General features: G+C 38.9%; 2 protein-coding genes across 2 annotated transcripts; one reads left to right on the forward strand and one right to left on the reverse strand.

The window, feature by feature from the left end:
* Positions 1 to 304: 304 nt before the first annotated feature.
* On the reverse strand, positions 305 to 4,849 carry LOC137099865 (hydroxyacylglutathione hydrolase, mitochondrial-like). Its single transcript, XM_067477212.1, has 9 exons — positions 4,688 to 4,849; positions 4,025 to 4,206; positions 2,909 to 2,973; positions 2,592 to 2,709; positions 2,397 to 2,505; positions 1,572 to 1,675; positions 1,318 to 1,419; positions 1,156 to 1,235; positions 305 to 1,062 (listed from the first exon to the last, which is right to left on the reverse strand). The coding sequence occupies exons 1-9, from the start codon at positions 4,752 to 4,754 to the stop codon at positions 963 to 965; spliced, it is 927 nt and encodes a 308-aa protein (XP_067333313.1). The 5' UTR covers positions 4,755 to 4,849; the 3' UTR covers positions 305 to 962.
* A 200-nt stretch (positions 4,850 to 5,049) lies between these two features.
* fahd1 (fumarylacetoacetate hydrolase domain containing 1) lies at positions 5,050 to 6,080 on the forward strand. Its single transcript, XM_067477214.1, has one exon. The coding sequence runs from the start codon at positions 5,145 to 5,147 to the stop codon at positions 5,805 to 5,807; it is 663 nt and encodes a 220-aa protein (XP_067333315.1). The 5' UTR covers positions 5,050 to 5,144; the 3' UTR covers positions 5,808 to 6,080.
* The last annotated feature ends 8,557 nt before the right edge of the window (positions 6,081 to 14,637 follow it).

Genomic DNA, 14,637 nt, shown 5'->3' on the forward strand with positions numbered 1-14,637 from the left:
TACTTTCACTTATTTACATTACTACAATTGTGCTAATTAGGTTTTTGTTAGTCAGTGGGGTGCGTAAGCATTTCTTCGTGTCATTATTCAGGTTTGGTGACTTTTTGGAATCCCAATAGAGCTGGGAACGTCCTTCAACATAAGCAGATTGGCTCGTTGATCAGAATGAATGAAAATGGGAGTGGGCCCTTCAAGCCCCACATTGACCAAATACCTAAAAAAGTGATAGTTTAATTTTTTTGTTCACTTGTGCCTTTTTTTTTTTTAAATAATGGGTACTTTTGACACTGAATGTACATTATGATTTCATGACTTACAATGAATGTGATTTTTATTGCTTTTTCCAAAGAATATCATGCAACATTCTTTTTAAGATTGTACTTCACATGCAAGAGCATTTGTAGTATCTAAATTTTAATGCCACACATCATTAAGTAAACAATAACATGCAAGCAAATATGAAAAGAAATGATGACAGATTCCATCTAAGAATAAAACACTGATAAAAAGCTGAACAACAGGTTTTTCAATTTACAGAAACATTTACACATATTTTAACGTGTGTTGTTCAAGTGGCTTTCTATTTTGTTAAATTGTCTATTTTGTCAAATTTAAACACTGGATGGAGCAGTAGTTTGTACATATATAACATATAACTAAATAGACTCTATAACTCCAAATTTACAGATGCATAAACATATTTCTCACTTAAAGCATTCAATCGATGGCCATTTATTCTTTAAGACTCTCAAACCAAATCGGCCACACAAACCACACACAACTAAAAACAGCCAAACATTGGGGCTCAGTGATAAAACGTTCGTACCGTGACTAAGACTTAATGTAGTAATTTTATTTCAAATGGCTTTGAAGATGCGATGCAGATATGTTTAGTATACTATTGACAGCTAGCAGAGTTGTAAATAGTTGTTCAGAAATGGACGGCATGAGTGGACAGGGCATCACTCCTTGGGCACCCGGAACCCATCCTTCTGTTTCCGGAGACTTCTCATGGTTTCAATTGGGTCCGTCTGCTTTACGTGATCTTGGACAGACTTCTCTCTAAAATAAAATGCCAAAAAATATGAGTAAGTCTGGCATCTCTTTAACTGACCAGTTCCATACAAATAACAATTTTCCATAAAATCCACATACTTTACTCTCATAAATGGGTTAAATGTGAATTCATCTGCCAAAGTGGACGGAATGGTAGGTTCCCCATTGCTGCATTTTTCCTATGAAAATACAAATACACTGATTAGATGCTGATCATCTTATTGAGACAAAAATTGGAATAGTAAGACATCAAATAAATACCTTTGCCCATGCTAGTTTCTTTTGAATGACTTCATTGTCCGGTTCCACATGACGAGCAAATTTCAGATTGCTGACAGTGTACTCATGACCACAGTAAACACGCTTAAACACAAATTCACCACTGTTAGAAATTCTTTAGGGTTAACCTCAATATCAAAAATGTATCTCATATTAACTGCAACATTTTTTAGTTTGTGTGTCAAATGTTCTGTCAAATACAATTCATGTCTTCCATTTTTTTTCTGTATATTTACCGTTTCAGGAGGCAGGCGTCCCAGAATTTCTATCAAGGCTTTGTACATCTGCTCTGCGGTACCCTCAAAAAATTTACCACAGCCAGCCACAAACAGTGTGTCCCCTGTATGGAAAAAATGGAGAAATTATCTTAGAGGATTAAAAGTCACATGTGACCAAGGACTGACTAGTTAAAAAGGCAGCCTTAATTGAAAATCTTAAGTTCCGTCACGCCTTAACTGTTGGGGGATGATGGTGCCATCTTGTGAGGTAATCTGTCTTTTTACATGTGCCTGCTACATTGGTTAGAGTGGGAAACATATTTTGTTGGGCTAAAAAGTTGTTCATATTTCACAAATATGGGGATAGATGAAGAAGAATAAACGGGAGCCTGCCTGAAGAAAATAAAACCCAATAGCAAGCAACAGTATGTGGAAAAACAAATAATGATAACTCAGTAACTCAGTGGGGGGGGGGCCTGGTGGTTGGGATGCAGAAGGCAGCGGGTTCAATTCCCACACCACCAGGTGTGGCCCCACCCAGCCACCGAGGGCAACCTTGGTGCCGGTCCCACGCCCGAACAAAGAAATGGGAGGGTTGCGGCAAGTGCACTTCTCTGCTTATCTACTGTGGCATTTTTGTGAAATAATTTTGAAGAATCATGACAGAAAGTCATAACGCAGACTCCAACTCACCAACAAAAAGGAAAAACCACAGGGACGTAAATTTCACATTCTCTATGCAGTTTAACCGAGGCTGACAGATAAAAGCTTTTGTCAGACACCTTCTCCAGTATCATCATACTGCTTATATGTGCAGTTCAGCTCATCTAAAAAGACTCATACCTGTGAAAACAGCTGGTGGCTCAGAGCAGTTTTCTTTTGTCACATAGTAGCAGATGTGACCAGTTGTGTGACATGGTGTAAACAGACATTTGACATTCAGTGATCCAAGCTGGGAAAACAATGGCGCTGGTGAGAAAACAGTAGTCATTTAGGTCCGATGGTACCCTTGGATTGACGTAATTATCAGTTTCTTACTTTGAAATTGTGTGAATGAGAAACTTTCTTAGTAAGAGCATCAACTCTGTCATCTCCTCCATATACTTTTAGCCCTGGCATTAGCTTCACCATCTTCTCATTTCCACTAGCATGATCCCTATGGAGAGAAGATTATCAGCGTGACACTACAACTCTTTGATTCAGCAGATGGGTAGTTTCATAGAGATAAAGCTGTTTCTTTGCATGGTAGAAATTTTGTTCCTGTAGCTCTAGCGTTTATACAATGCCATCATAAGTATAGTGTGCATATGTTTGCCAGTGTAAACACATTTATTTAAATAAAAATGGTCACCTACCAGTGATGATGGGTGGTCAGAATTGTTGTCAGTTTTACACCATGTTTTCTAACAGCCTCCACAACCTGTTGGAAAAGAGTTAGAAAAGAATAACCTTTGCAAAAAGCCTCAAAATATCAGGAAAACACAATTAAACTTAATGTGTAGGTGCTTGTTTCACAGAAGTCCAATTCACAGTTTTGCAAAGTCTATATTGCAATAGTGAATTATTGTTACTTTTAATGCAGCACTTTGCAAACAATATTTAAATGTAGCAGCTGACTGAGGTTGGTTCTTTAAATTAGATATACAATAACAAATTGAACGAATATATTGGAAAAATGTATTACGTAGTTGGCTTTTAGCATTACTGTATTGATGCACACAGAATATGCAGGTATGGATTAGTTATTAGTTACACTATATTGCCAAAAGTATTCGTTCACCCTTCCAAATAAATGAATTCAGGTGCACAAAGCAAGGTCCATAAAGACATGGATGAGTGAGTTTGGTGTGGAAGAACTTGATTGGCCTGCACAGAGCCCTGACCTCAACCCGATAGAACACCTTTGGGATGAATTAGAGGGAAGACTGCGAGCACTGTGTATTATGTATTTCATAAACACACTCCTAAACCTCATGGAAAGCCTTCCCAGAAGAGTTGAAGCTGTTATAGCTGCAAAGGGTGGGCCAACATCATATTAAACCCTATAGATTAAGAATGGGATGTCACTAAAGTTCATATGGGTCTAAAGGCAGGTGAGCAAATACTTTTGGCAATATAGTGTATTTCTATCAGTTTTTCAACAGATTTTTAGGATTTTTTTCTAAAGCATAATGTATCTTATATGACAGGATTTACACACAGCCTTAAAGAAAATTTTGTTTATATTTGAGATTCAAACAACTTTATTGATCCCATTGGGAAATCATATCCTATACATTAGTGACCTTTTGGAAGTAAAATATTAACTAGAAAATATTGGTCTTAATTATATGCAGTTAAAAAATACACCTGCAACTTTAAGGTGAAGTAAGGAGTAAAGTATTACATTTTAAATTTATTTAGATTTCTGATATTTAAAGCACAAACTCAACCCCTGCTTATTACTCAAGGGTGTGATCAATAATACAAACCTTAATAGGCTCCACTGGATCAACAATTGCTGCTTCTTTTGAGTCCACATCGATCAGGAGGTACATGTAGTTGTCAGTGAGTGCTGGGAGCAGTTCAATCCTCATGTTTGCTTGTTTCAACAGAGACGATTTCCTCACTGTGCTGTGAAGAGCAGCTGCTTGGACTTTTACTTCTACGGGTGCTACATGAAAGGAGTACGGAGGTTAAGTCAATATTTGACTGATCGTAATGTCTGACTAGCTTGAGGACAGCCACTGTTGGTGTCACCTAACTCTGTGTATCCTCACAAAAACTGTGTGCATTTATGGCAGGCACCGTTTCCCCTACAATCTTGTGAGGCGACACCAGACAAACTGGCTAAACGAAAGCGAGTACGACAGACTTAAAAGTTAGCCCCGTTAGCTTCAATGCTACCTGTAAACGTTATAAACATGCATTCGCTGACTGCCTCAGCGTTTAACTACAATACTGTCACTGATGAGACTTGGTAACAGTGCGGAGATGTTTGCTCAGACAGGCCACCTGTGTTTGTCTCGCTGACCTTCTCTCAAGACGCAACAAACGATAAACATGATAGCAGTCTCTAAATATTAATGTACACAATCAAGCTAACATCCAAGCACGTACGCTTGGATGCTTAATGTGAATCGGTGTGCACTAACCAAATTTTAGGGCAGTTGCTGCTCCTATTAGAGTGCAGGCACTCCCTGCCAGTGACTTCAATAACATAACAACAGCACATATGGCCTTATCATATTCGTTTAACCAGAAAAGTTTGCTTCTGGTTCTTTCCGCCACCGCCCCCCTCTTGACGCTAACCTCCCAGGCCTCACCAATCAAGCGCGAATGAGGTGATCGTGAATAATCACTTAAAACAAACATAAATAAACAAGCAATAAACTGTAAAAACGTGTAAGTAATTGCTTTTACCGTCAATGCTTTTTGACTTATCGCAAACATCGATGTATGACATTTTATTGTAACGGTTGAGAGGATTGTGTGTCCCTTCGCGCTTGCCGTAGGTAAATAACCACTCGGTAACCTGAGTGTCGGTCAAAGTTTAGTTAAAACAAGTGCTGACTGCCTCAACCCGGCGGAAACCCGTCACATTCATCCATAATGACAGCAAGAAATATATCTCGGTTTTGGGAATGGGGGAGGAAGATTATTTGTGTTGGGAGGAACTATGCGGACCACGCCAAAGAGCTGAAAAACGCGATCCCCACAGAGCCCGTGCTGTTCCTGAAACCACCCTCTGCTTATGTAAAGGAGGGATCCCCTATCCTGGTGCCGCTGTACACCAGCAGCCTGCACCATGAAGTGGAGTTAGGGGTGGTGATTGGCAAGGGGGGCAATGCCATCTCTCAGACCTCAGCTATGGAGCACGTTGCAGGTTACGCTTTGTGCTTGGACATGACCGCTCGGGAAATCCAGGACGAGTGCAAGTCCAAGGGTCTACCCTGGACTTTGGCCAAAGCTTTCAACACCTCCTGCCCTGTCAGCGACTTCATCCCCAAAGAGCGCATTCCTGACCCGAGTAACGTCAAGCTGTGGCTAAAGGTTAATGACCAGCTGAAACAGAGTGGCTCCACCTCTCAGATGATTTTCTCCATCCCTTATCTCATCAGCTACATTAGCGACTTTATCACCCTGGAAGAGGGTGATCTCATCATGACCGGGACCCCAAAAGGAGTCTCCGCCGTGCAGGAGAATGATGAGCTGCAGGCTGGGATCGAGGACATTGCCATCATTAACTTCAGAGTTCAAAGACAGGAACGGTAGTTAAACTTATGAGGCAAAAGAAATACTCATGAGATTCATGATCAGGCACCGGTTTTATTGGCTTGTTCATTTGATATACTTTCCAATATGTGTCCAATATATGTATCAGCAGATGGCAGTGTGGTGCTTTCAAATAGTATTATACTATTTTAATGCTGCTTTGTACAAATGGAGATGTGTACAAGATTGCATCGGCTGATTTCAGCAACATCAGTATATTATCTGTTCAATATTTTATACAATATTTAATTAAAATCGGTAGTATGAAAATCATTCAGCAGAAACGGTCACTGTCTTTGTTTTATTATCAGTGGTGTGAGATATATTCAGAACCTTTACACAATATGCAATATTGTAATGTGAAACAGGTTATTGCAAGGACAGCACCTGGACCTGTGTTCAGGCAATTTCTTCAGTCTGAATAAAGTGGTGGGACTGAAGTCTAGTTGGCATAATTGAATCTTCAGATAACCAAACCTGGACTACTGAGAATCTTCACTGACATGCAACTAAAATGTTTTATGACAAATTCAAAAGACAAATAGAAAAAGCATTTCCAAAAGATAATTTAGAGACCCACTTTGACCAGTGGAATCTGATCCTTAGATGTTAATAACACTTTCAGCCTAGTCACCTCCGAAAAACAGCAGTTACAATCTTCGACTCATCAAACCAAACTGATACACAGCAAAATCACCAGTGTTACAATAACTCTGGGAGTGCTAGACTGTCCTTTATGAATATTGCCAAAGCTTGTGATTGTACTACATGTATGTATTTTTACAATGTTAGTAATACGACAATAAGACAATAAATACACTTACAAAAAAGCTAAAATAATAATCATAAATTGCTAAGCTTTAGACTGTATAGCTCCTTTAACAAACAGACCTGATCACTGACAAGGAAGCAACCATGGATTAATGAGAACATACGAAATTGGAAACCAGTATGTAGGAGCGTAAACAGAAAAAATATGGTCTTAGGTTACGTTTTATTATAATGTAAGAAAACTTCTCGCAACTTCTCACAAAATCACTTGACAAAATCCCAGCTTTCTATTTCATACTGTTGATAGGCTGGTTAACCCTCTACCCCCTCATGCTTCTGCCAATTATGTTGCTGACTGCAGTATGTATTTAATCACACTTTGTTTCCAAAGTGGAGAAAATTAGAGGTGGTATCACTCAAAATCCTTAATTTCTGGATGTGGTCTGTCCTTATCGGAGCTCCCTCAACTATTTATTTCCCACTACACTGTCTAAGCTACTTGATACCATGTCTCATATGAAAGCATTAACTAGTCCACTTGACATTATTCCAACAAAGATTTTACTGGAAGTGTTAGACTGTGTAGCACCATACTCGCTCATTACATTGAACAAATCACTCAATACTGGTTGTGTCCCTGATTATTCCAAAGTTGCCTGCATACAGCTCATTTTTAAGAAACCTGGTCTTGATCCTTCTTTCCTGGACAACTAAAGACCTGTGTCCTTTAATCTCAATAATTTCGGTCATTCCTGCCACACTGAACCTGAAGTACTTTCTGTGAAGGCTCTGGCTATTGAGTGGAGCCATGTAGTTTGCTCACTGCAATGAACTCCTGCACAAAAACAAAAAGTTCGAGATGTGGAGAGTTGTATGTGAACATGTGCCATCCAAAAATTATTTTATGCTTCAATTTCATTAAATAACATTTATGTACATGTATGTGCATTAGCTATCATGCTAATACTAACCAATATGCGTGTCTTCACATCATTCATTCCACAGTGTTCTTCTTCCAGAACCTCTCTTGCTCTCTGTATTGACAAGTTCTCCACACTGTTGATACCCCAAGGTGTGCTGGTCAACCAGTCCAGGTGTTGATACTGTATGTTACACTGAAACAAACAGTTGTTTGCTGGTTGAATAGATGTGATTTCAGTGACTGCATTTACATTAAAGCAACAAGGTTACTCTGAGAAATCAGTTCTCTTGGGTATGTGGAAAAACATTTGCATGCACAGAAGAAACCTGGTTACTGGATGTCTGTATTACTTGCAGCAGAAGAGTAACCTGATCTGTCCTCCCACTCTGACTTATTCTGGAAGCATGGCTCATTTAAGCCATGGGGGCGCACACAGGCACATGTGCACATGCACAGATACACACAGTTTTAATGGGTCCAAGTTCACAAACCTGAAAACGAACTACCTGACCTGTCTGTCCAGTTGCTCCTTCAGCTCACTCAGCTCATACTCCTGTTGTAAAGGAGCCTTGTAGAGTTGCTTCAGGATCTGCAAAGACACAGAAACAAGTTTTTGCAAAACCTGTATATTCTGAACTCATCCACTGCACAGAAAAGCCTGGGGAGGTCTCTGAAGGAGGGTAACTTAACAAGAGGAGGGTTTGCCAAATTAAAAGATGGGTTTTAAGTGTGTCTTATAACAACAACCAGGTGGTCATATAAACAATGAAAGGAATCTTCCTTGCTGTAACCACTGCTCCTGTTCATTATAGCCATCCAGAGATGGCCCCTACAACAGAAGTGATGGGGGACAAAATTCTGTCTTCTGTCAAAAGTTCTGCGCAAAAATTATTTTAAAATGTGTATTTAAAACTAAAATAAGACTTTAGTAGTCTTTGTTTTTTTAAATGTAAAAAAAACATTAAATCAAATTGAAATATTCTCCTACCTCTTTTTGTTTCTCTCACCTTGCAGTGGAAGGAAAGAAACAAAGAAGAGAGAATTTTGAGTAAAAACCTTACAACTTTAGAACACATCTACTTAATGTGACGAATTTGGGCCCTAAAGATTTGAATTTTCTTCCAACAAATGTTTTTATATATTTTTGCACAGGAAGAGTACTGTGGTTAGGGATTGTTTAGCTTTAAATGATACTATTACTCTCGCGAATACTGCTTTTTGATCTGGTATTTTACCAGTGATCTTATCTGTAATATTTTTGGGGGGACTAGAATAAAAGAAATTCAACAATTTCAATTGACATTCATTTTCTCGTTTTCTCGGTCAGGTAGTTAAAGCGTACTTCTTTAACCTTATTACAATACAATACTTATGTTGAATACTACAAGCTTTTTTCAAATGTATATCACGCATGATGAAAGCAGTGGTGAATCTAGACATTGATGGGTGTTGGCCATAGGGTGGCCAATGCTACTTTGTCCAAGGGGTACAAGGAAGATGGGGGGTGGGGGAGTTTGCCTGGGTGGCAATGGCCATCCTGGCCGCCCCTCTCGATCCACCACTTGATGAAAGACCAAACGAATCTTACTGCAGGAACCATTGTATAGTTCAAAGTGGTTCTTATGTGTCTGTTATTGCATTGTTTATTCCTTATATCAATGCCTGCACATGCTTTCATTATTAGTGTTTCTGCATTCACAATTCTTTAAAATCTGAAGAGGGCCAGAGGGAAATGGATCAATTACCAAAGCATAATCTTTTGGTGTGACTGTTGAACCAAACGTTTCAAGGAATTCATTCAAAGTAATGTTATTCCAATCTTTACCAACTGTGAATGCTACAGCAATCACAGTAATGATATGCTAAAATGTATCATTATTCTGTTTATTTATTTAATTTTTTTCTGCAGGCTGGGACCGAGGACCTTGTCACTGTTAGCTTCAGAGAACAAAGACAGGATCAGTAGTTAAACTCATGAAGGTAAATAAATACTCATGAGACTCATGATCAGACACTGCTTTTATTGGATTGTTTACATTTACATTTACATTTAGTCATTTAGCAGACGCTTTTATTCAAAGCAACTTACAAGTGAGGTACAAGGCAAGCAAAAATCCAAGACAAGGAGAAAACATCAAAGCAAAGTCCTATCAGAAAAGTATTCACAGTTCACGAGATGCAAGTGCAAGAGAGAAGAAAGGATATTTTTTTTTTTTTTTTTAAGAGATTTAAGTGCATAGGAAGATGCGGAAGAGTTCAGTTTTCAGCAGTTTTTTGAATATTGGGAGTGAGTCAGCTGAGCGTGCAGCGTTTGGTAGCTCGTTCCACGATCGTGGGATCATTGCGCTAAACATTTTTGCTTGGTGTCTTCTATGCGGTGCTGGGACCACCAGACGTCGTTCGTTGGCAGACCGCAGCGGGCGGGAACGATTGTAGACTTGAATGAGTGAGTTGAGGTAAGCGGGAGCTGTTGTTCTTTTCATAGTCTTTGTGCGTGGATCAGCAGATGGCAGTGTGGCGCTTTCAAATAGTTTTTTAGTAAAACCATTCATATGAAAATCATTCAGCACTGTCTTTGTTTTATTATCAGTGGTGGGAGACATATTGACAATTTTTACACAATTTAGAATATTGTAATCTGAAAAACAGTTAATGCAAGCAAAAGACCAAAGACCCCCCCCCCCCGTTAAATACACAAAACCTACAAGATTTATCTCAGAAACATGGAGTAGATGTGTACAATAGTCCTGAATGAGAATTAAACAACCTCATCATCGCAGTTAATTGCTTTGCAATAAATGTACTTTCAGATCCCACAAATTCATACTCAAAGTTGGAGCTGACTTTAGTTAAGAAAAACTAACAATAAAAGCCTTGGAGACAAAAAATGAATAAATAAGTTTCTAGGTAGAGACAATAAAATCAGTGTGATGCCACTAATTGTAACCAAAATGCTAAAATAGATTTAGAGGTAAACACGATCATTATTACAATGACGATAAAGTGATACGAAGACGAATATCTGTGGAATCTAAGCTTATCACACTATAAGCATTAACAGTTTTTTTCCTAGCTGTTATGTTCGATTAAAGCCATTTTACACCACTGTCACATAAAAAATTACATCCTGTATTTGTGTGGTGCATTCTTTGCAATCTAAAACTGCCATATGGACAGAAGGTTTGATTATATTGTAACTGCACATCATGGTGTTATGTGGTTCGTCTTTAACACCAAGTAAGATTCCCTTTGAATGAAGCATTTCATAAAACAGTAATAAATGTGGTAATGCTTTTCACTTTTTAACTTTAAGGCCATGTGCCTTCAGAATATCCACATTCTCCCTGGCCTGTTTAACATCTGTTCCAGGTTCGATTACAATTCTCCCACAGGCTCCTCGGTTTTCAGGATCAATCAAAGCCTCCACCAACCTGTCCCAGGCCAGTCTGCTGTAACCTGAGTCTGCGTACATCATCTTCCCACACCTGTAGTTGTAGGGCATGTTATCTCCAGAACTGACAGTACACTGACCCTCAGGGGGACTCTAGGGTTATATGTTTTAATCATTATAACAGTAATGACAGATTTAATTAGATTTGGGACCTGGGAAATGTAGTTTTTGGCTGTTTCCCCAAAACGTTAGAGTTATTTCAGTATGCAAGATAGCATATGCTCACAGGTGTCGTTTTCATACTATTCATTGTCCCCATGTGACTGAAGGTATTACACCTTCACAGGTTTTAACAATGGTTTCAAAGCACAAGCTCAACTCTGGCTTAGTGTTTGCCACATGAAGCAGTTCTTGTCTAAGCAGGAGCCTGAGAAGAAATATCTGATGCTCTAAGGCAGAGGGGATTACGTGGAGACCACAGTCTTCCGGTACTGACTAACAGGGACGTCATATCCCAGTTGAGCTAGAAGCCGGAAAGGTGTTGGCCAAATTAGCAGCTTAAGGAAGCTTTGATTTAGTTGTAAAGAAATGGCAGCACTGTGCTGTGATGGTGACCTGCTCTGCAACATGGTCATAGATTCCTAGTCTGGATATACAGTACACTTTGGATGTTCACATGGTGTATGAATTAAATACATTTTTCCTGACATGACTAGATGGGCTACAGGAGCGACTGTATCTTTTTTTTTTCACAACCACACCACCACAGATAGTTGCTACCAGTCGACTAAATGAATCTTGCTTGAGGAGACTCGGTCAAATATCCGTGGTTCACATGAAAAACATCTTGAATATAAATGCAGGTTTGAACATGTATCCATGTTTCTGATGGATCCTAAAGAGGAGCTCAATTTTAGAGCTTTAATAGTCTTTATAATGTGAAACGTAGACTTTTTTAAAAAATCATTTAAAAATAAGCAGAGCCTCTTTTTTTTATATAAAATGGACAAATCCGTTATTTCATCATTTGATGACTGACAGGGATCTCATCATTTGAAAGGCTTTTGCTGCTTTGACGTTTTTGGCAGATGACAGCAGCATCTCTTGAGGTGAAATTTATTGGAAGGTGGTGCAACATGTGAAAATGTTTTACAGTTTGGCAACATGTGTGTTTTCAGAAAATGACCATTCGCGATGCCTCACTTTGCGTGCTGTGTGCTATGTCACCAGACGGTCCTGTGGTGTAGCCATTCTTAGAAATAAACCACCATCACATGCAACCATTGGAAGGTCTGAGTCAGAAAGGATGTATATAACATATCACTTCAAAAAGACATGAATTCACAGGGACAGGAAATTTTTCTTCCCTTGCATGCCAGCAATTACATTACATTTAATTATTGTGTCTCTCATTCTTGAGTTGCTGCTTGGAATTAATAGGGCCATGGAGAAAATCAAGAACCTATTTGTGGGGGTTTTGTAATGCAAACCATGGGGCTATAATTCATCCTTGCAAAATAATGAATGGGGTTTTTGGCAATGAAAAGAAACCATGCTTAAAGGCCAGGTGTGAGGATTTTCTATTCAGAGTGACTGACCTCATCTAGTGTGTTAACATTTTCTTTGAAGATGCAAGTGGAAAGTAAAATGGGTACTGTACCGTGGAGCATAATGTAGGAGTTACAACAAAATGTAGCATTTAATGTGGCCATGCTCCCCTCATATGTTTGAATTTTTGCAGGCCAAATTCTTGAAAAGTTGTATTTTTACTTTAATAATGCAGTGTGACGGGCTTCCATCCATTTGGCAGCAGTGTCTTAGCTAGTACCTCATCAACAAAGTGTAGGCCTCTCTATAAACTTTAATTGTTTAAGTTTTCCAATCAAGGCCCAATAAGGAGTCTAGAAATATGTCTTATAAAATCCTATTGTAAAAGCTCTTAATCAAATGTTGCTAAAAAGTTTACCAAATTGTGTTAAACTGTCATGACTATTTGAAATCTCTGTAACCAAAATTACTCCCTCATCAATCAAAGCTGAAGTCATAATTTAACAAGCTACATTACTATGAAGCCTAAACCACAGAGAAGAGAGAAAATCCCCAAGCACTTATTCCCTGAATTGAAGGAGACTGTGGTATGGGGGGAAAATGTGAGGAGTCCTTAGTGTGAACTGTCTTCATTTATGGCTAAAGTGAAACCACTTTTACTCTTTAATCCTACTGTTTTACTTTCTGTGTAGAAATCAGTGTTTTTGTCTTCAACCCAGGCATCAGTGTTTCTTCCCTCCCATCGAGGGCTTCTGATAAATCTCTGGTGTTCACTTTATTTCCAAATTACAGCCAACATTCAACGTTCGCATCCCTCATTGTGCCTAATCTCAAATAGTCACAGTGGTGTGTAACTCAATCCACATTTGGCATCTTCACTCATGAAAAGAGAAAATCACCATGGTAGGAATTGATGGCATGCATTAAACTGTGGGCTTAAATTCTTGGAAGCTGCGTGGCAGCCGAAGCTAAACAAATTACTATGCCCATGAAACAGAGAACAGAGGATTTGGAGTTTTATTGACCTGTAATTTATTGTCTTTGCCTTTGAGTTGTTTTGACCAATTGTAGTATAGAATATCATGTATTTCAAAGACATTAGAAAGAAGGAATAATAACTACCCATGGGCCCCATGACAGATGACACAATTGTCTAGCCCCACCCAACCATACCATTAAACTGTTTTAAAGGTAGGTTTAAAGCTACTTTATATTCTTACGCTCACTGAAACAGACTGTGGAGGCTGTGGATGGCCACACTGAGGGGTAGTTTCCTCTGAATGCCATGAACCGCTCAGACATCCAATATCCTCACTTATCTGTCTCCTGTGCCGTGTTTCTTTCTTTGATTACATTTCTTTGATTGATTAATATGATTTATTCAACTCCACTCCAAGCAAAATTCAGTGACTGCAATGTTTTCCTGTATTCATTCCCTGATTTCTGCCTTTCAATAACCTGTCTTCTGACTTGGCTGTACACCTAAAATGTTGATGAAAGCATCATAAAACATGATTTAATGCTTGTGATGTCTACAGATTCTTGCGGCGGCCACAAGTAGAAGTTGGCTGTTAATTAGAATCTAATTAACATCACATGATCTAATTATTAGATCATGTGTGAGTTCATACGTGCAAACACAAAACAGAGGTAACACTGTAAGACTTGTTTGCTCAGATCCTAGAGTTGGAGGAAGTTATGGTTTATTAAGTGTAAATCTCCAGTAGACATTTATCTTTATATCCCACTTTAAAGTAATGTACACTCAATCATTCCTCCAATTGGATTTCTCACATCATTACCAGCATTTAGTGACAACTATAGATTATGTTGAATGTCCCGGTGATTTAATGGAACTTAATGACTGGGTTAACCCTGTGAACACTGATACTAACATCTTTGCCAGATGGCAGAATGAGAAATCAGTTACCTTTAATGCCTGCAGCAGAGTTGGTACCAGAAAAAGGCAGCTATCAGTCTGACTGGTGAAACAGAATAATAAAAGTTGGCACAGATTAAGTGAGCCAGGCACATTGAAGCTTTAGTGAGGCCCACTAAAACCTAATGCCAGACATAAAAAACAGAAGTAATGTGACAGAAGTACTGACTGGTATTAGAGGAGGCAAGACATATGGAGAGAGCCATAGCAGTGTGTGTGTGTGTGTGCATGCAGGCTTGCCGTTTTTCATAACAAACCA

This window comes from Channa argus, chromosome 15 (assembly GCF_033026475.1).
Source record: "Channa argus isolate prfri chromosome 15, Channa argus male v1.0, whole genome shotgun sequence".
NCBI classification, from domain to species: domain Eukaryota; kingdom Metazoa; phylum Chordata; class Actinopteri; order Anabantiformes; family Channidae; genus Channa; species Channa argus.

Coding starts and splice junctions, on each gene's coding strand:
- fahd1 (XM_067477214.1), top strand. CDS start 5,145: ATGACAGCAAGAAATATATCTCGGTTTTGGGAATGGGGGAGGAAGATT.
- LOC137099865 (XM_067477212.1), bottom strand. CDS start 4,754: ATGTTATTGAAGTCACTGGCAGGGAGTGCCTGCACTCTAATAGGAGCA. Junction 2,506..2,591: donor CTCATTCACACAATTTCAAA/GTAAGAAACTGA, acceptor TTGTTTTCCCAG/CTTGGATCACTGAATGTCAA. Junction 1,236..1,317: donor AGAAACTAGCATGGGCAAAG/GTATTTATTTGA, acceptor GTATTTTCATAG/GAAAAATGCAGCAATGGGGA.